The sequence below is a fragment of the Gossypium arboreum genome, chromosome 2 (genome assembly GCF_025698485.1).
Source record: "Gossypium arboreum isolate Shixiya-1 chromosome 2, ASM2569848v2, whole genome shotgun sequence".
Classification (NCBI taxonomy): domain Eukaryota; kingdom Viridiplantae; phylum Streptophyta; class Magnoliopsida; order Malvales; family Malvaceae; genus Gossypium; species Gossypium arboreum.
This window is the reverse complement of record NC_069071.1, coordinates 11269345-11292564: the sequence shown is the minus strand read 5'-3', so window position 1 is coordinate 11292564 and position 23220 is coordinate 11269345. Positions and strand designations below refer to the sequence as shown.

The window sequence follows — 23220 nt, the reverse complement described above, 5'->3', positions numbered from 1 at the left end:
AGGGTAAGGACCAAATTGACAAAAAAATTGTAAATATTAAAGGCTAAAAAAGTTATTTTGCCTTTGACACCATTAACTTTAATGACAAAATTAGGTGAGGGACCAAGATTTTTAAATAAAAAAAATATAGGGACCCAATGTCTCAAAATTAAAGTGTAAGGATTAAATGTTAAATTTCAAAAGAATACAGGGATTTTAGCATATTTGAACCCATAATAAATCAATGTTTAAAGAAAAAAAATTGATGTGTCAAAATTTTAAAGACGAGGTAGGGTGGCGGGGCACAATGCGAAGGCAGGGGATTTTTGTTTGTTTGGATAGACTTAATAATTTAAGGGAAATTGAGTATCCCTTTGCTTTCTCTTAAAAGTTAATTTTTTTTTAGTTCTCTTAAAAAGTTAGTTTAATTTGGGGGCAAAGCTAGGAAAAAGAAAGTAAAATGTTTTATAATTAAGTCACATATTTAAATTATAAAGTATGTCACATCAAATTATATTTAAACATCAAACCATCAATTAAGTCACATTGTATTATGTTAATATATACTCGAATTTTGAAGATAATATTGTTAAAAGTACAACTATGAACCTCAAACATTCGCTGTAAAACGGACATATATCCCTCATATCTTGGATATGCATGAGAAATGAGCAATGAAACGAAGTAATTGGATTGGAACATGGAAAAAGAAAGTCCTAGAGAGTGGATTTGTTTTGGCAGAGATGTTTCCCAATAATTTCAGCCATCATTTCCAGTGGCTTAACGTTGACATGGGAAACAACATCAGCAAGCTTCTCGTCTCCTTCATACTCTATAGTTGACCTCACCATACATGATTCTGAATCTTTCTCCACTATCTCTAACCGAATACGAACCCCATCGAATCCAAGATCTTTGTATCCTCCTTCAAGCACTTCTGTTTCTTTAACTCGATTTTCATCATCAATCTTTGTGAATCTTTCTTTCATGTAACCCCTTCCAGGGCTTCCTACAATGAAATTCACATTTTATTGCAAAATAGAATCACTTATTATTTCTAACCAAAAACTATCAATGTATCAAGTACGTACCTGGTGGAAGTGTGAGTTTGGCAATGGTTCCAACGCCTCCATCACCTTCTACGAATTCTACCCTTCCAAGAACCTCCGGTGCTAGTTTATCCACAAGCCTCCCCAGTTCCAGACCACGGTATACATCCCATATTAAAGCTGCCGGAACACCAACTGGAGTGTCCTGTGAGACATGGCCCTGCATCTTTCTCTTTTTTTTTGTCTGGTTATAAGCTTGTGAGTTTTGATACCTTCCCTTCCCCAATCTTTTATATATACTTGTAAGTTGCAAAACAATCGAACAACGACAAAGGGAACAATAAAGATATTGACTCGGTCGCCTGCCTTTCTCAAACGGGGTCGGCCCTTCAGTTTGGAAGTCCCGAAGTGGGAATCAATGAAAATACCTTGGAAGTGACCATAAGATTTATTGAACTGAATATGGAAAAACCAATCACTTTTTCATGTTTGTTCTTGCATTTAAGCTATTACATTTGGTACTAAACATGAGTTTTTATATGCATGAGAAATATATAGGACATTCTCACTTAAAAGACAATCATTGAGAAGTATGTTACAGAGGGTAGAGATTCCAAGAAAAATTCAGTGGCAAGATGAAGAGAACAAATTATTTCAAATTTAATAAAAGCATTGTATCCTGGTGTAACAAGCTGCATTAAAAATTTAGGTTCTTCTCGGATGCAAGAATTAGACACCAGTTTAAAGCAACTTCTTTGAGCCAACTTTTGCAGTTGGTTCTTGTACATATCTATAAAAATGACACATATTTGTTAACAATACTGAAACTTTTCCACTAAAGTAAAATGAAAAATCTACAGTTTAACTTCACTTTCATATTAGAACATTTGCAAGACACGTAAGGAAGGTTAAAGAAACTAATATTCAATTATCAAAATCATCACTATTTTTCCAAGAATTGCAAGATTTCATCTAATTCTCGAGTGTCCCTCTCAATATTAGATAAACAGATAACAAAGTATTAATCAAAACAACTGAGTTCTAAAATATATCAACCAAAAACTCACATCATTAATCTCAAACAGAGTTCATACAAGTACATAACCCTCATCTGAAAATCAAAATCTTCATTGCGCAGCTAACAATTCAAAGAGGTGCTTTTTTCACCTCAAACTAGAAAATACCTTTCATATTTTCTATTTGTTATTTTTCCCCTTTTTAACCAACCAAATAGAAACTGAGGTTGCAATAAAATCCACCAGAAAATAAAATAAAAAATAAAAAAAACCCACCTTGTTCACATGATCCAAACACCAAATTCCTAAATAAAATAGTCCCAACTATAAAGATAGGAAAATTCAAACCTAAATTTAAAAAACGAAAAAAAAAAACAGAAAAATTAATTAACCTTCTGGTTATCTAGGCTTTCTGTGTATTGCTTTAGTGTATGAAAGCTATCAAATCCAAGATCATGGAGAAACAGAAAATTTGCCTATGATGGAGTCCTTTTACGAGATGAGTGGAGGTGAGAGAGTGAACATTTGGATAAAGTGAGAGATTTGGTCTTCCACTTCTCCTTGCGTAATGGAATAAAGTCTTCTTTTTCAGTTGACTCAAAATATTTTACTGAACCAAACCCCCTAAAATACCAAAAATATTTTATGAGATTATTTTCCTATTACAATTTGTTTAAAAAATAATTTTTTAAATTGTAAGTTTTAAGATAATTAAATTAAGGATTAAAATGGTAAAAATATCATTTCAATACAAGATGGAGGGTTAAGTATTATTTTTCTTTTGTAAATTTAATAACTCCAAAGACATTCATTTTATTTCAATTCACAACCTTGGCTGAGGAGGGAATTTTGGTTTGGTGGTTGGGCTAGTAGCGCCAGTTATCTACATAGCTAAGCTTTACAAATGTTTCTTTCAAATGAAACTAGATAATTAGATGATGGTGGTGTTAATCATTATGCTTAATATTTTATAATGTTAACTAATGGGTATAGGGTGTGTGTGACTTTTGGTTGGATGGTCGATTGTAAACATGGGAAATTGGTCAATGATTGTTCCCACTAACATTTAGATATTGCCATATAATTTTAATTAAAATGGTTTTTTTTGGGAAAAAGGGATGGGACGGTGAGAAAGGAGGGAGAGAGGAGAAATTGAAGTTGTGAATGGTTGTGGCTAGAGGTGATCATAGGCCGGGTTGGGTCAGGTTCGGGCTAGGTCCATACAAATTTTTAGGCCCGTCTACTAGGCTCGGGCTCTGCCCGACCCGAAATATGGGCCTAAAATTTTATCCAAGCCTAGCCCGAAATAAAATTACTAAGCCTAAGCCAGGCCCGGCCCGGCCCATTTATATTACTTTTTTTTTTTATTTCATTAAATAAAAAATTAAAAATATAATAAATCAAATATATTTAAAAACATAAAACAAATATTAAAACAAATAAAAATAATACTAAAACAATTCTTAAAACAATACACAAATTAATAATATAATAAAAATGGTTATATTAAAATTTAAAATAATTAAAAATAAAATAAAAAATATATATTAATATATAATTGGGCGGGCCCGGCCAAAAAATCTTACCGAGGTCTGCCCATTTTCTAAACGGCCTGTTTTTTTGCCCAAGCCCATTTTTTCGCCTATATTTTTACCCAAACCCTCCCATTTTTGGCGGGCCTTGGTCGGGCAGTCACCGCCAACCCATGATCACTCTAGTTGTGGTGGACGAAAGATAGAAAGAGAAAAAGACTTAAACATTTTGATTTTCTTTCCTTATGCTCATCTTTGCTAACTGTTTGAAGAAAGAGAAGTGGGTGGTTAAACTGTTTCATGGTCAAACTGGGCTCATTAGGAGCTAATTTTAGGAAGAAAAATAGGTAAATCCCTCGACTCGTCTTTGCCTCTAGACCACTGGTGGGAATGGGACTTTGGAGAGGTTGGTTTTAAACTTGACCGAAGGTCCCTCTTGCAGCTGAATTCTTGCATGTCCAAGGCTAATAAATTCATGAAGTGTTCTAGTAGAAATACAGGGCTGCAGAATGTGTTTTCTTTTGTTGTGTACAGCTCAGGGAGAAGCTGGAAGCAGCAGTAAGAAAGGGAAAGGCACGGCTTCAGAGTAGTTTCAGTTGGATTTTCTGGTGAGATTCTCACACCCTTCATTTTTTCCTTATTGTTCTGTCAAATGGTGAAATTGGTAAGGCTGGTAGGAGATGGAAGTTGAACGGTTGTTGTATGCAGATAGCATGCATGCTAATAATGTTTTTATTTTCTACTTAATACATTATTGATTATGAGTTAACATGAATGTTCGGTTGAACATATACCTTGAATTATGTTCAAAAATTTTAATTGATTAGTTGTACTCTTCTTTTTGCTTTTGAATATTCGAAATATTGAAGGTGAAAAGCTGGAAAATTTCATCTTGAAATGTTGTCGATGTAATAGGCCCAATTCGCCCGGGCCCAGACAAAAAACCATAACAAAAACAAAATAAAATTAAACCCAAATTAAAAGTCCAAGTCCAAATTTTACAAACCCCAACAAAAAAATAAAAACATAGCTCAATTCTAACCCTAGCCCAAATCAACCCAATACTTAAACCAAACAAGAAAACCCTAGCCTCTCTAACTCTCTTCAACCACGAGCTCCACCCCCATGTACGACCCTCCGTACACCACCCCTCCATATCGCCACCACCTATGGCCTCCGTACCTGCAAACAAGACAAACAAGGACAACAAATAGAGACAGCAAGAAAATAGCAAAAAATGAAAGCAAAAAAAGAACAAAAAAAATTGTAATCGGCTATAAGAAACCACCCCAAAAGACATAGTATTTTTTTTTACAGAGAAATCGAAATACAAAAAGAAAACACAATGTTCAATAGAAGAAGAATTAAATGTGGTCTTTTGTTTTTTTTTACATATTTTTCTTCTCTTTTACATATATTTCTACTAGTTTTTAAAGAAAATAAGAAAAAAAGAATCAAAACTTACCCCTTTTGTTTCATTTGCGCTGTCGTGGAGGGGCCGAGGTCGTCGTCTCTGATGAAAGACAGCATTTTTGGGCTCGAGGAATCGAAAAGCCAAAAAAATGACCTTTTTCGATTTTTTCGGCCACCGTGGACGGCGACACCGTCGCCGGCGATCGGTGGCCGCCACGGTGGTTCGGTGACCGAAGTTCAGCCGGAATGGGGAAAGGGGGAAAGAGTTGAGAGCTTTATTTTTTATTTTTTTAAAAGAAGGGCTGAAATGAAGATTTTAAAAAATTTGGGGCTTATATAACATATATAAAACGACACCGTTTTGACTTAGTGCCTACTCACACTAAACGACGTCGTTTTGGAGTGAAACGGGTCGACCTGACCCGCTTCAATTAGGATCCGCGTGTTTTCTAGCTCATGGTCTATTTGCGCCTCTGGCCTTTCTGCATTTTCAGCTTGTTTTAGTTTAGTCCTTTTTCACCTTTTTTTTTTTTAAATTTCGGCCATTGATTATTTTCGTGTTTCAATTTAATCCTCAAATTCGTAGATCCACAGAGGAAAGGACACGTGTCTTAGGGATGGGCTAACTTCTTATTTAGCCTTCATTAGTTACAGCGCATTTTATTTTAGTCCTTTTTTTTTTACTTTCGCTATTTTATTAAATTAATTAATTTAATATATTATTAATATTATGGTTATACTTCTATTTATATTATTTTACCTGTTTTTATATAATACATTTATTTGTTTATATCACTTTGTTATTTATTTATTTATGTCCTCTTATATAATTTAAAAAATTATTTTATTATTATTATATTATTATTAATATCATTATTATTATTATTATTTTAACTATTTTATTTAATATTACTTCATTTATCTGTTTATTTGCTAAATTTCAATTTTTAATTAATTTTTTTATCAATTCTTACTTGTTTATTTATTCAATATTGTAAAAATTAGATTATTGTTTTACTTGTATTATTATTATTCTTATTATTTCATTTATTTATTTTATTACAAATTGTATCTTTGATTTTATTTATATTTTAATTTGGTTCTTTATTTTTAGTATTTTTATAAATTATTTTCTCTTATATTATTTATGTATTTATTTTATTTATTTCTTTGCCTTTATTCTTTAAGTTGGTAGTCCATTTATGTGCATACTTTGGTATCATTATCATTGTTATTATTGATCTCATTCATCTTTGATTATTTATATTATTAAATTAGTGTACACTATGCAATTCTCGTAAATCGTTCTTATTAGTATATTCGTTCTCATTCGCGCGACAATTTTATTTGCATATCATCGTTTTAAAAACAAAAATATATATATATACATTTTGTTTAAGTAAAACACTCAATATTATTCTAAAAAGGAAAGTTTTCAAAATAAGGTGATGTTTCGAATTTTAGAAATATGAGAAATTGTACCCTAATTTACGAGGTTTCGATTTGTCTCGTTAAACCTAAATAGCCAAATAAACTTTCAAATTTCAAAATATATGAATTTTAAATAAAAATAAAGGTAATATTTCGTGTTTGAAAATTCTAGATATCGTGCCCTAACGTACTGGGTTTCGATTTTTCTCATTTGACCCAAATGACCAAATATCCTTTTAAAAATTAAAATGCATGAATTTTGAAAATCAAAAGACAAGCTTATTCTCGAGAGTTTAAAATGTCGTGTCCTAACGTACTGATGTGACATTTTATTACTTCGGGACAAGAAGGTCTTTAGCATCCCCTTCGATTTATCCAAGCATTTTTGTTTAATTAACATTAATAAAAAGAGGGATCATATTTTAAATTCCTTTCGAGTTTTTAACTTTCGACATCAAGACATTAATTAATCAATTAGGTACCAATTTTGGGCGTTACGAGGGTGCTAATCCTTCCTCGCACGTAACCGACTCCTGAACCCATTTTCTCGAATTTCATAGACCAAAATCGTTGTTTTAGTAAATAAAAATATTTTATTAAAACGATCACATTACGAGATGATCCTATCACACCTCAATAAAAAAGATCGGTGGCGATTCCATTTTCGTAAAATCAAAGTCAACCCATTTTTAAAAAATAGTTTCGACAGTCCAAATGCTGGAAATTTAGCATGCATATTCTTTTGTTTAAATGCTTTGACCTGCTGTTGTAAATGAAGGAAAGTGTGATTGTGGATTATTAAATTTGACTGTTGATTGGAAGTGTTTAATGCTGACCAAATGCTGAAAATTCAACATACAAATCCCTTTGATTTAAATGCCATTAACTACTGTTTTAAATGAAGGGAACTTTGGTTAAATGTTGTCTTTTTTTTTTTAATTTGGCTACTCATTGTAAGGGTTAAATGTTGACCGAATGTCGGAAAAATGAGTTGTTGTTTATTGATTTTAATACTATGTATTGTTACTATTTGTTGCTGTCTAAATTAAAGGGAAATTTATGATTTAAATGCTATAAGTTGTTGTTGTTTTTTCTATTAATGTTGGATTTCGATTTGTTCGAATGCTAGATTTTCAACATTTCATCCTCGGGAATAATGTTTAACATTTAGGCTGTTAATGTGCCTTAATCTTTTGCATTATCAATGCATTTAAGTTGTTCAAAGACAGACATATTAATTATGATTTCTTCCCGGTTAAGTGCTTGCATACTTGATGTAATAACCTGCCCAATTTGATGTTATACATAATACTGTTGTATAAACAGGGCAGTCCATTTTGTGCAAAATGGGATGGTCTGAATAACTGTATTAAAATGTTGTTCAATAATGGCATGTTTAATTATTGTCTGAAAACAAATATTAAATTTGCTATTTCTAAGAACAAATATTAAGTTGTTGTTTAGAAGTGCGTAATTAGGAAACTACCAAATTAAAGAATTTAATAGTTAATCGAATTATATCTTTGGTTGTTGTCTGAATTGTTGTCTTAACGGTTAGAATGTGAATTTTTATGTCGTTCAAATATGGTTTATTGTTATGAGTTGAGTATGCAGTTGGTATGTTTGTGAGGTTGCGAATGTGATTTGAGTTGCTAGAAATGATAAATTGAATAGAATGGTAGGAATTGTTATAAGGAAGATAGTTGATTGAGAAACTTGTAGTAGTTGATAGAATTGCTTGTGTTGCTAGATTTGAATGGTGTATCTGGGTGCCAATTAAGGCATGAAATTTGATACTGATTGGCTCAATCATGCACTACACGAGCTAGCACTACAAGGCCGTGTGACTTATGGTAAATTAGACTTTTAACCCACACAACTGTGTGACCCATGTTTCTTACAATCGCTTATTCTTTTGAAAATGTTACAATTTAATCCTTGTTTGTTCTCAGAGCTTTTGTAAGCTAAATTAAACCCGGTTTTGTTTGCAAAGCGTGATTTATGTGCATGTAAGAGATTATTCAATGTTTAATTGAATTTTGGAGTTACAAGTCAGGAATTTAAAGATGAATATGTAGCAACCAGTCAGTATGACTACAATTGCAATATGAAAGGATTATGTTCTTATAACATAATTTAACATATTAAACTCCTTATGGACCTTTGATTATCTTATTTTGTTTATGTCCTTACATAATTTATGTTATGTTATAATATTAGTTATAGAAATGCCACTGAGTTGATTTCTCAGCACCCGGTTTGTTTTCCATGTGCAACTTAGGTTCAATCGTGTGCACTCATTGTTATTAGGATCTAGCAAATAATCTTGCACTTATCGAGTTGGTGAAACTATTGCTACTTTGGTCTACATGTACCTATAGGATTTTATGTTATATAAATAGGCATATACGATAGTTGATAATGTTTTGTATTATGTATACATTTGGTGTTGATGTTGCTATGCGAGTATTTAGATGAGGTTTTAATGCTTTGGATGTGAATCGATATATATAGTTGGAATAGAGGATACATGAAATGCAATGAATAAATAGGTTATTAGTTGAGATATTTGTATATTAATCATGATGTGGCTATGGGTTTAAATGTATGATTTGAAATTTTTATGGATCAAATGATGTTTGTTGCTCCGACAACAAATATGACATCTTGTTGCTCGGACCTTACGATTGGTTTGAGAAATGGGGTGTTACATTAATCTTTTAATTATTTCAAGTTTTCGGGTTAATTGAAAATCGAGTGCTACAAAAAGTGATGAGTGTCTTCCCATTGATGATTCTGGGATACCATAATGGGAACTTTCTAACAAAGTAGTGAACCCATTACATAACTGTGTCATTGGAATCTCAACTTGCAACACCCCTAACCCAAATCCGTCATTAGAAAAGGGTTACGGAGCATTATTGGAGTTTACAAATTCAAAAATAGACATTCCATATCATATAAGATTCATGTCAGAAACCAATCGAAATCAAACATATTGTCTCTTATACGAGCCCACGGGGCCCAAAATACACATTAGAAACAAATCGGGACTAGATCGGATACTCAAATAATTTTTTGAAAAATATTAAAAATTTTCAAAGCTGTAGGGGTCATACGGTTGTGTGGCCAGGCCGTGTGGGCATTCAAAATAGGGACACACAGCCATGTCTAGCCCGTGTCCGTGCCTGTATAACTCTCTAACTTGGGTCGCACGGCCAAGCCACACACCCGTGTGCTAAGCCGTGTGAGCATACTGACTTGCATTCTTAAGAAGATACAGGGGACACATGGCCATGCCACTTGACATGCGGCTGAGACACACACCCGTGTCTATACCCGTGTGGATGAAAATATGCCATTTTCCAAGCTATATTTCTCACTCAATTTGGTACCAACCTAAACACAACAATTTGCATATAACCAAGTCATAATTAGACATCCAAAATCAACCAAGATCAAGTTTAAAACATGAAAAATCATCAAATACAACCAATATGCCCTTAGGCACCTCAAACAACAACTTAAAAACATGTCAACCAAGTATCCAAACTTACCTAAATAACCAAATACATATATGCATAGTCCCAAATGGTACTAATTATACCATTCTAACAAACATCAATATGATAAGACCACAAATATATATATACATCAAAATATACCAAACACAAGCCATTTAAGTGGCTAGTCTCAACAAAACACTTATATGCCAACATCGGCTAAATTAACCTATACATGCCATTATAACTAGAATTCATTTACTGAAAGTACCAAAAGAACCGATAGATAGTGTGATATAGCTCCGATAAGCTTCTAACTCAAATGAGCTTCCAAATTACTATAAAACACAAAAAATAACATAGAGTAAGCATTTAAGCTTAGTAAGTTTGTATAACAAAGAAATTAACTTACCATTTAATCACATTTAAGGTAAGCATACAAAACATATCCAAATCAATTTTTCCAAAAGCCTAAACACATATCCTCAACGTGTTAGCCATATAAAACACATATAATAACCAATAAACATGGATGAACATAATCACTAAGCAAGTTTCATATACATGTATCATCCACTTCATGTTCCAATATATCATGTAATATCATTTCCATGTATTTCATGTATACACCTGTAATAGATTGTATCAAACTCATATTGTTTCATAATAAAACATTGCTCGTTGAACCATTTAAAATATCGTTGGATACACGGGTAGTACAAACGAGGTGTACTAAACTGTAATCCGTCAATTCATATACATGTATGCTTATACGAGCTATGAATTGGTATGCTCTCACGAGCTATGAATCGGTAAGCTCATACGAGCTGAGAATCAGTAAGCTCTCACAAGCTACAAATCGGGGAGCTCATACAAGTTGAGGTGTGTCTGCAACACATGCAGGACCCCAACCAAATCAATAACCCTAATGACATGTCATTTGTATCCTACAAATTCCTAAAGTTCAAACAAGACTCGGTAATCGTCAGATATGCGATCGATATTTATATATGGCAATTATACAAATCACATACATATAATTCAACTTAAAACATATAAATATAGAATTTAATTACACGAACTTACCTCGATAAGTGTACGTAAATACAGAAGCAACTAATCCGATATTTTCTCTTTACCTCGATCTAACTCTGTACGAGGTCTGACAAGATCTATACGAATGAACTTAACTCATTTTGATATAATTCTCATTCAATTTAATCCAACATGGAAATTTTGGAAAATTACCATTTTGCCCTTTACTTTTAATTCCTTTGTAATTTAGTCCCTAGGCTCGAAAATGAATTTCATGCAATTTAATCCTTACTGAAGCCTAGTTAATTTTTATGCATATTAATAGCAGCCCATATAATTCACAATTTCACAAATTTTACCATAAATTTATCACCTTTTTCAATTTAACCCTAATTGATAATTTTACCAAAAATCTTTTTATAAAAATTATTTATCTAAGAGCAACAATTCATTTTCTACCATCAAACTTCAAAATTCGAGCATATTCATCAACGACAAAACCCTAATACTTTAATAGTTTTGCAAATTAATTCCTGAGCTATCTAGATTAAGCTACTACGATCTCGGAAACATAGAAATCATCAAAAACGGGACAAAAATTCATACCTAATTGAACAAAATAAGCTTGCTGAAATTTTCAAGCTTCCATGGCTAGTTTTTTTTTTTGTGTGTGTGTGTGGAAGGTGATGATAATAGTCTATTTTATTTTATTTATCATAACTTTAATTACTAATTTCCAAAATTAACCTTAATAATTCATTCAATTTCAAATAATGACTATTCATGCTTATCCACTAACAACTTTAATGTCTAATTACTGTACAAGGACCTCCAATTTAAAATTCTATAGCTATTTAATACTTTTAGCTATTAGAACTCAACTTTTGCACTTTATGCAATTTAGTCTCTTTTATCAAATTGAGTAAGTCAACGGTAAAATTTCTTAACGAAATTTTTATATGGTATTTATATCATATTGTAGACCATAAAATAATAATAAAATGAATTTGTTTTGACTTCAGATTTGTGGTCCTGAAACCACTGTTCCAATTTCACTAAAAACAGGTTGTTACAACTCTTGCCCCTAAAGGAATTTTTGTCCCTGAAAATCTCACCAGTAAAGAGGTTCAGATATTGCTTTCTCATAATTTCCTCGTGTTCCCATGTAGCTTCTTCTATTCTGTATCACTGGTAGAGAACTTTTACTAAAGCTACTTTTTTATTTCTCAATTCTTTCACCTCTCATGCTAGAATTCTGATCGGTTCTTCACTGTATCTCATGTCAAGCTGGATCTCAACATCTTTCGGGGAGATAACATGTGAAGGGTCAGATCGGTACTGTCGTAACATAGACACGTAAAAGATATTATGAATCTTTTCTAGTTTTGACGGTACAGTAATCGATACGCAACAGGTCCGGTTCTTTCAGTAATCTCATACAGCCCGATAAATTCCGGACTCAGCTTTCCTTTACAATCGAACTGAAGAACTTTCTTCTAGGGCCAAAGTTTCAAAAATACTCTGTCACCAACTTGAAACTCTATTTCTTTACGTTTGAGATCCGTATAAGATTTCTGAAGATCTGAAGCTGCTTTTAAGCCATCTCGGATCACTTTCACTTTTTCCTCAATCTCACGAATCAAATCAACCCTATGTATCATTTTCCCATTGAACTCAGTCCAATATAATGGAGTTCGGCATTTGCAACCATACAGAGCCTCATACGGTGCCATATTTATGCTCTACTAAAACTATTATTATACTCGAATTTGACTAATGACAAATATTTCTCCCAATTACCTTCAAACTCTAAAATACAGAAACAAAGTATATCTTCAAGAATCTGAATCACAAGCTCGGACTGACCATCAGTTTGAGGGTAAAATACAGTGCTAAAATGCAATCGCGTACCCAAAGCTTTCTGTAACTTTTTCCATAATCACGATGTGAATCGCTGATATCTATCTGAAATAATGGAGACTGGCACTCCGTGCAACCTGACAATCTCCTAAACATATAACTCATCTAATCTGTCAAGTGAGAAATCAGCACGTACTAGAATAAAATGTGTAGAATCATCACTGGCTGTAACAGTCCTGAACGTACCTGATGTTTAGCTTTAACTTGCTGACATATCAAATATCTAGATACAAAATAAAAAATATCACATTTCATTCCCAGCCACCAGTATGTCTGTCTCAAATTATTGTACATTTTATTACTCCTCAGTTGAACAGAGAAGCTACCACTATAAGCTTCATGCAAAATATTCTGTATAAGCTCTAGATTCTTTGGTACACAAACTCTACCTCTGAATAACAAACAATTATCAAGTCCTATCTGAAATTTTGAATCAAAAGTCGACTAACACTGTATCCATTTAGCTAAAATTTAACTATCACATTTCTGAGCTTTGCAGATATGTTAGAAAAACATTGGTTTAGCTTTTAACTCGGCTAAATTTGAGCCATCATCAGATAGTGACAGTCGGGTATTCATTGCTCGCAGAATAAACAAGGATTTTCTACTCAAAGCATCAGCCACTACATTTGCTTTTCCTAGATGATAATCAATAATTAACTCATAATATTTTAATAGTTCGAGCCATCTATGTTGTCTCAAATTTAAATCTTTCTACGACATCATATACTTTAAACTCTTGTAATAGGTAAATATATGACATTTTTCACTGAACAAATGGTGTCACCAAATTTTCAACGCAAAGATAATAGCTGCCAACTCTAAGCCATGTGTCGGATAGTTATTTTCATGTTCTTTTAACTGTCTGGAAGTATAAGCTATTAGTTTACCTTCTTGCATCAAAAATAGCCTAATCCGTTTAATGACGCATAATTGAAAATAAAAAATTTCTTACCCGATTCAGGCTGAACTAGAACTGGTACTTCGGCCAACAGGGTTTCAATTGGTTAAAACTTTGCTGACATTTATCAGACCATTCAAACTTCACATCTTTCTCTAATATCCGTGTCATCAGTGTAGCTATCATTGAAAACCCTTTTACAAATCTTCAGTAATAACCAGCTAATCCCAAAAAACTTCTAACTTCAAATATGTTTCTCGGTGGTTTCCAGTTAACAATCGTTGAAATTTTATTCAGATCAACTCTAATGCCTTCAGTCGATACTATGTGTCCCAAAAAACCAACTTCTTGAAGCCAAAACTCATATTTGCTAAATTTAGCAAACAATTGTTTATCTCGTAAGGTTTGTAGAACAATTCTCAGATGCTTAGCATGTTCAGTCTCATCTCGAGAATATATCAGAATATCATCAATAAATACCACAACAAGTTTATCTAAATACGGTTTGAAAATTCTATTCATCAGATCCATAAATACTGCAGGTGTGTTAGTTAAACCAAACAACATCACAAGAAATTCATAATGTCCATACCTAGTTCTGAATACCTTTTTTGGCACATCCGAATCTTTCACTCATAACTGATAATAGCTAGAACGAAGATCAATCTTCGAAAACACTATGGCATATTTCAAGTAATCAAACAAATCATCAATGCGAGGCAGTGGATATTTATTCTTGATTGCAACTTTGTTGAGCTAACGGTAGTCAATACATAATCTCATCGATCTGTCTTTTTTCTTAACAAATAGAACCAGTGTACCCCAAGGTGAAAAACTAGGTTGAGCAAAACCCCTATTAGTTAACTCTTGCAACTGTGCTTTCAGCTTTTTTAACTCTGTAGGAGCCATTCTGTATGGTGCTATCGATATCGGTGTTATTCCCGATACAAGTACTATAGCAAATTCAACTTCTCTGACCGACGGTAATCTAAGTAACTCCTCTAGAAACACATCGGGATACTTGCAAACCATTGACACTGATTCAAGCTTCAACTCAAACACTTTAGTATCCAATACATAAGCAAGGTAAGCATGACAACCTTTTCTCACATATTTTTGTGCTGACATAACTAATGCCACAATAGGCAACCCATTCAGTTTATCTAATTCGATATGAAGCATCTCACCATTGTAACATTTCAATATGATATGCTTTTGTCTACAATTTACCACAGTATCATGCAAACTCAGCCAATCCATGCCCAAAATCACGTCAAATTCATCGAACGGTAATAGCATCAAATCAACCAGAAAACTGTAACCCTGAGTCATTAACAGATAGTTTTTGCAAACCTTATCAACTAACACATATTGGCCTAGAGGATTCGATACTTTAACCATGAATTCAGTGGGCTCAACAGGTAAATTTTTACTAGACACTAATTTTGTGCAAACATATGAATGAGTCGATCCGAGATCAATTAAAGTAGTTACATCAGTATCAATAAGAGAGAAAGTACAGGTAATAACATCTGGTACAGAAGCATCTTCAGGCTCACAAGTAACATAAGCCCTAGCTGGTATTTGTGCCTCAGACCTTATAGTAGAGTCTTTTGTAACACCAAGGCTACTACTCACATTTCCAGGATTACGAGGTGGTCTACCTCTTGCAGCTGTGTTGCTCCATCTCGAAGTTTGAATATTATCTTTCTTAGATTTCTCTGGGCAATCTTTAAGATAGTGGTTAAATAAACCACATCTGAAACGCGCTCCACTCTTCATTCGACACTTACCATAATGTGGCTTGTTACAGTACTTGCACTTGGGTCTAGTGTTTCTAGCATTATCCACACTCGCTATAGATGTAGCTTGAGATGTAGGACTGGAACGTCGGGTACCTCTATCTCTACTAGAGTATCCCACAAAAGTAGTAGAACGATAGTGATGTTTTTTTAGATTTCTTTGATATTGACCGGTATAACTTTCCCGTCAATCTCTTGCTTGAATCCCTGGCTTCAGTCTCAACTTGTCTTTTCTCTTTGCTCAGCTCTTCTGCTTTATATGCCTGATCAACTAGTGCAACAAATTCTTTCAACTCATGGATCCTAACTAATAGTTTTATATCTTTGTTTAAGCTATCTTCAAACTATTTACACATTGCAGTCTTAGTCGGAATACTTTATCGAGCATATTTTCTCAATCGAACATATTCTTGTTCATATTTGGACATTGTCAGACAACCTTATTTAAGCTCTAAAAATTCTTTACGTTTCTAATCGAGAAACCTCTGACTGATGTATTTCTTGCGGAACTCAGTTTGAAAGAATTTCCAAGTAATACTCTCTTTCGGTACTACAAAAGTTAATGTATTCCACCACTGGTAAGCTAAATCTTTTAATAGAGATACCGTGCATTTAAGACATTCAACCGGTGAACAAGATAATTCATCAAGAACTTTGATAGTATTTTCTAACCAGAACTTAGCTCTTTCGGGATCATCCTCAATAGTAGCTCGAAATTCTTAAGCATCGTACTTATGGATCTTATCAACAGAAGGCTTACCAACTCTGATAAGTTCCATACTTTGAGGAATAACGGGAATCGATTGAGGAACAGAAGGGGGTGGAGGTTATTGAGCAACCGGATTTGTAACAGCCCGATTTTGGGCCTAGTCGGAACAGTGGTTTCGAGACCACAAATCTGACATAATAAAATTTATTTTTATTATACTTTTATGGTCTACAATTTCATGAAATGATTTCATGAAAATTTTGTTTGAAAATTTTGATATTTGGGCCCTCAATTTAGTCAAAAGGACAAAATTATAAAAATTGCAAAAGTTGAGTTCTACATGTTAGAGGTGTCCAATTGTTATGAAATTTTAAATTGGAGGTCCTTAAATGGTAATTAGACCATTGGTTAATTTTTTGGACAAAAATGGACATGAAATAGGTGAAATAGAATATTTTTAAGTTAGGGGCATTTTGGTTATTTAGTAATTAAAATGAATTAAAAACAAAATAAAAGCCAAAATTTCTTGTCCATCTTCTTCCTTGGCCAAATTTTACATGAAGAAACCATGGCTAGGGTTTTCCAATCTTCCAAGCTCGATTGTATGTCCGTTCTTGCCCTGTTTTTAATGATTTTTACGTTTTTGATATCCTCGTAACAAGATCTACCTATTTATACCATTTATTTGAGTTATGATGAAGGTCTAGGGTTTGAACCATGTTATAAATTTGTGCATTTTGATGTTTAATGGTAGATTATGCATGTTTATGATTGGAGAAACAACTTTTGCTAAGTGATTTTCGGTGAAAATGCTTAAAAGGAATAAATTGTAAAAGATAAAATATGTAGTAAAAGTGTGTTCTAGTGGAAATTGTGGGCTATTATAGTTATGAAAAAGGTTCAGCTAGGATTAAAGTACAAATTAATTGAATAAATTTCATTTTTGAGCCTAGGGGCAAAAATGTAAATATGATAAAGTTTAGGGGCAAAAACATAATTTTTCCATAATATGATTTTTGGGTCACAATGAATAATGTGACTAATAAATAAGCTAAATGTGATATTTTAGATCAATGAAAATGAGGTTTGGACCTAGAACGGGGGAAAAACGCGTATTTGACGGTTAGGTATCGAGGTAAGTTCATATGTTTAATAAGAATTTAATTGTACATGTATAAATGTTTAATTGATATAATTGTGATAAATGCCTTATTATTAAAATGAAATGCGAATACTATGGAGTACGATATTACGGAAATGACCATGAGATTTTATGATACACTACGCAATGATATGATAAAAAATATGTCTGTGATTCTTGATGACATTGTGATGAGCTGTAATTTCATGTTTAAATGTTATTACCTTTATTATTATCATTATGAATAATTATGTGATTAATCATTATCATGAGTTATATGATTGGTCCTCTGGACAAGTTCAATGAAGACATGTAATTAAGGAAATCCTGTTTGAACCTTAGGAATAGTTTAGGATACAAGTGACATGTCACTAGGAACTATGTGATCTGAGCCCATGAGTTGTGGTCTGAGTTCATGATATGTGTGACACATGTTATGGCGGTCCGGGTACTGGTCTTGTATGTTCTACTGGTGCTAGGTAGTCCGGCATGTGTTGCGATACCTGACAGCTTGTGTGAGAAGCCTGCGTAGCTACATCCTGACCGAAAACTTGTATGAGCAGACCCGTGAGTAGCTCGAAAGCGAGCAGCATGTGATATGTAATATGAGGTAGCATTGGCTACATATGGGACACTTAGGTGCAAGATTCTGATGTATCCGATGGTATTCCTAGTGTTTTACGGGTAAATTATCGAGTAGCTTGATAGAAAACCCGAGGGGTAAGTCAATGAAAAGAATAAGTATATGGTTATGTTATGAGATAGTACATGTACGTACTCAGAACTTATGAGAATTAAGCTTGGTATGTGGTAAGAATGCAAATGAATGAATTATGTCTATGAGAATGATTTTCTATGATGACATTGTGATTATAGGTTTATATTTATGACGTAAAAATATATGGTGAATTCGATTGAGAATCATGTGTAACGTTTTTAGGCCAAATTGAATTGAGACACAATGTGCTTATTCTTTTAATGTTGTGATTTAATGAATAATAAAAAGAGAGAAAGACTGGCATAAAAGCCGAATAAAAATGGATATGAAAGTATGAATAGCTAAGAGTTTTGGACCATTAAAGGATGTTAAGCTATATGAGTTGGGAAATATGAATATACATATTTAATATGCACTTTTATTATGAATGCTGAAATGATTTGTCAAGTGTTGAAGGGTTTTATTATGAGAGTTTATGTTTGCTTGACTAATGTCAAGATAGGACAAATTTATGTTTATAGATTAAAAGATGAGCATCACAATTGATTAATATGTAACCGTGAGAACATATTGATGAAATTGGTAAATGCATGTAAATTATTCGTTTATTATTTTCATACGGACTTACTAAGCTTACCCCCTTTTCTTTCCCACCTCTCATAGGTTTATTCAGCTAGCTTGGGTTAGAGATCGTCAGAGATTCTATCACACTATCAAGCTATCATGTTGGGTAAATGAACGCAAACCCTTGAGTCTATGGCATGTACAAGAACTTAGTCATTTTGTGTATGTGTCATTATGATATGACCAAATATATTGGCTTGTAATGAAAAAGGATTTGATTTGGTATGTAGCCATATAAATTGGCTTATATTGGCTAATGGGTTGCAAGCAAATTAATTACTCATATGCCTATGCCAATGTCATTGTGTGATGTGGTTTATAATGGTATGTTAATGAAAGTTAGTACAAGGGAATCATGAAAGAGTAAACTTAGCATTAAAACAGTTTTGGACAGTAGCAGTAGTACAACTTTTAAAAATCACCAAAAATTGTGGAAATTGAATTAGAGGTTGAATAAAATATGAAATTAAATATTATTTAGTCTAGTTTTACATAGAAGAAACTGTGTAAGCAAAAGAATTTCATTTTATGAGATATTTGAATTTCTATGAGACAAGGTCAGAATGATTTCGGGTTCTCTGTTCTGACTTTGGAAAATCATTAAAAATTGTATAAAAATATTTGGGGGTTTAAATTTATTTTTTTAATTTAATAATGAGTCTAATTTCAGGAGAAATAAATGAGAATATCATCCGAATCCTATACTAAGAGATAATTAATCTTTAGTGAAAAAAGATTGAAACTGTTAAACAGCAGAATAGGGATGAATTTGAAGAACTAGCTGTACTTATTGGCTAAACCATAAATTTTGAAAATTTTATGGTAGGAATATATTTGAGTCTAGTTTCGGAAAAATCAAGCAGATCTTAATTCAGAGTTCTGTAGCTCAAGATATAAATAATTTAGTGACTATTACTCAAGTGGACAATTGTGTTATGAATAGTAAATAATTGTTTTGATATGTTTAAGCCTTGATTATGGTTGTGTTGGTAGCTTAATTGTGCCATGTTAAGTTCCATTGAAAGTGTGTATGTGAGTGTGCAAATGAGGGTGGCAAATGGCTTGGTAAATAGCCATTTTCTTGGCCACACGGGCAGAGACACGACCATGTGTCTCAGTCGTGTAAAGGACATGGCCCCGAGACACGGGCGGGTGACTTGGCCGTGTGACCCCAAATTGTGCATGAATTCATAAATAGAGAGTTACACGGGCTGAGGACACGGGCATGTCCCAAGCCACACAGGCGCGTGTATGACCACACGGCCTACCCACACGGGCGTGTGACTCTCCAAAGTATGAAAATTTTCTAACTATAGTAAAAGTTCCAAAAGTTTTTGGTTTAGTCCCGAACCACTCCCAAAGTATGTTTTGGGCCTCGTGGGCCCGTATAAGGGATGATATGCATGTGATTGGATGAATTTGATTTGGTCCAAATTTTATGGTCCGGTTTTGTATGAATGTTTATGTTTAAGTCTGATAATGCCTCGAACCCTGTCCTGGCGTTGGATACAGGTAAAGGGTGTTACAGGATTTATTCATACAAACTCGGTGAACCATTCATTCATCATAAAGAAGAAGGATTCTTTAGCCTCTCCTCCCCGGCCCTTAGATACGAGCCTCGTACCACTCGAAGCTACTCCTTGAAAGGAGGCTTGTGTGTTACTCTCTACTTCATCAGAATCAATTCGGTTGGATGTCGTTGCTGTATAAAAACATGTTTTAAAACAATCAGGAGATATCACATTATCACAGGTTATATAATGACATGTATAGCGAAACTCGTATAGGCTACGTTTAGTCCGAGAATAGACTAAACTGTAGCCAAATACCAATAAATGTAACACCCCTAACCCGAATCTATCTCTGAAATAGGGTTACAGAGCATTACCGGAGTTTATAGATCAAATAAATAGACATTTCATATCATATAACATTCATTTCAACCAATCTAAATCAAACATATTGTCCCTTATACGAGACATTGGGGCCCAAAATACACGTTAGAAACAAATCGATACTATATCGGATACTCGGAGAATTTTTGGAAAAATATTGAAATTTTTCAAAGCTTTAGGGGTCACACGGCTGTGTGGCCAGGCTGTGTGACTCACATAGTCATGAGACACGCCCGTGTCTCAAGTAGTGTGGGCATTCAAAATAGGGACACACGACCGTGTCTAGCTTGTGTTCGTGCCCGTATAACTCTCTGACTTGGGTCACATGACTAAGCCACACGCCCGTGTGCTAGGCCGTGTGAAAATACTGACTTGCATTATTAAGAAGATACAGGGGACACACGGCCGTGTCACTTGGCTATGTGTCACACACAGCTGAGACACACATCCGTGTCTCTGCCCGTGTGGACGAAAATAGGTAATTTTCCAAGCCATATTTCTCACCCATTTTGGTACCAACCTAAACACAACAATTTTCATATAACCAAGTCATAATTAGACATCCAAAATCAACTAAGATCAAGTTTAAAACATGAAAAATCATCACATACAACCAATATGCCCTTAAGCACCTTAAATGAAAACTTAAAAACATGTCAACCAAGTATCCAAAGTTACCTCAATAACCAAATACATATATGCATAGTCCCAAATGGTACCAATTATACCATTCTAACAAACATCAATATGATAAGACCACATATTTATATATATACATCAAAATATACCAAACACAAGCCATTTAAGTGGCTAGTCTCAACAAAACACTTATATGCCAACATTGGCTAAATTAACCAATACAAGCCATTATAATTGGAATTAATTTACTAAAAGTACCAAAAGGACCGATGGATAGTGTGATATAGCTCCAATAAACTTCCAACTCGAACGAGCTTTCGAATTACTATAAAACACGAAAAATAACATAGAGTAAGCATTTAAGCTTAGTAAGTTAGTATAACAAAGAAATTAACTTACCATTTAATCACATTTAAGGTAAGCATACAAAACATATCCAAACCAATTTGGCCAAAAGCCTAAACACATATCCTCAACGTGTTAGCCATTAAAATTCTAATAGCCTATACTACAATATGAAGGACATGTTTTCAGTGCATATACATTCTATAGCTATGAAGGACATGTTTTCACTGAGTTCTAATAGCCTATACATGTCCTTGTATAGGCTATAGAGGGAAAATGCTCCATGAAGGACATGTTTTCAGTGCATTTCCAAAAATCTAATCAACCTCAACCACCCGTAAAAAATGCACTGAAAGTTCGAAAAAAATGTACTGAAAAATCTAATCGACCTCGACCTCCTATAAAAAAATCTGATCAAAACTCAGTTGCATTTGTAAAAATCGAAAAAAATTACAAACTAAGAGTTAATTAAATCGAGGAGTTCTATTTTAGATTATGAATTGAATTAGATTTTACAATTCGAATATACGATTGGTGTAAATACAATTGTTGTAAATATTAAATTAAATAATTATTAACTTTACATCTCAAAATATTATTAAAAACTAAAGACTACATAAAAACTTTAAAAATATACAAAACCCTAAACTACTAAAACTACAAACCCTAACCCTACTTAAAAAAAATTAAAACCATAACCCTAAAAAAATCAGACAAGAAGGAACACATATCCAATTGGAAGCATTTTCTTGCAAATCCACTAAAAATGCTTCCAATTGGAAGTGTTTTCGTTATTCGGCATACTCAATAGAAATTCAAAAAAATTAATTTGGTAATTTTTAAAAAATATTTTTTAAGAAATTCCATCATAAATGTGATTATTTACCATTATATCAATAGTAATTACTAAATAATTTTTAAAAACAAATTATTTTATTTAAAATATTTTCTCCCACTTATATATAACTTATTTATACTTTTTTTTTTGGTGAAAAGAACATGAACAGAAAGGTAATTTAAAAGACTTTAAGATAAGCTAAAAGCTTTATCCTGTTGGATGGACGTAGCCACCCCATCAGGAGTGACTTCAAAAATCTAGAGAGAGGTCTGCCAAGAGAGGTTGATCTTCGCTAGATTATCAGCAACTAGATTATACTTTTTAGGAACATACATGATTTCCCACTATCCTTCAGAATGCAGAACTCTTTTGACTATTATTTAAACTCTTGATTGATTGATGTTAAAAATCAACTGGACACTAATTAATTAAAAAAAGCATAGAAATATTATTCGTATTTTAAAAATTTATATTATTTAAAGATATTTTAATTTTTATAAAATCAATAAAAATTACAAATTTAAACCCATACTATTTACATAAATAAATCCTTAAATTTTCTTTTAATCTAATATTTACATTTTAATTATATTATACATTTTTATCACCTCTGTATACTGATATATTATTAACTAAATTTGAATTATTCATGTCATTTTTTATTAGATCTCTATATTCTAGTTACGTATTTGACTTTTCCGTATTTTCTCCTTATTCTTTTTCTTTTCCG

At 33.0% G+C, this 23220-nt stretch overlaps 1 protein-coding gene across 3 annotated transcripts; it reads right to left on the bottom strand.

The window, feature by feature from the left end:
• Positions 1 to 525: 525 nt before the first annotated feature.
• LOC108466618 (norbelladine synthase-like) lies at positions 526 to 2663 on the bottom strand. Of its 3 annotated transcripts, none has more exons than XM_053024343.1 (3): positions 2437 to 2663; positions 1071 to 1484; positions 526 to 988 (listed from the first exon to the last, which is right to left on the bottom strand). In XM_053024343.1, exons 2-3 carry the CDS (start codon positions 1252 to 1254, stop codon positions 696 to 698), a joined length of 477 nt encoding a protein of 158 aa, XP_052880303.1. In that variant the 5' UTR covers positions 1255 to 1484; positions 2437 to 2663; the 3' UTR covers positions 526 to 695. The 3 variants fall into 3 exon arrangements, with proteins under 3 accessions (XP_052880303.1, XP_017622490.1, XP_017622492.1); XM_017767001.2 differs by having other exon boundaries at positions 1071 to 1456; XM_017767003.2 differs by having other exon boundaries at positions 1071 to 1415.
• Positions 2664 to 23220: the final 20557 nt, after the last annotated feature.

Coding starts and splice junctions, on each gene's coding strand:
- LOC108466618 (XM_053024343.1), bottom strand. CDS start 1,254: ATGCAGGGCCATGTCTCACAGGACACTCCAGTTGGTGTTCCGGCAGCT. Junction 989..1,070: donor CAAACTCACACTTCCACCAG/GTACGTACTTGA, acceptor ATTTCATTGTAG/GAAGCCCTGGAAGGGGTTAC.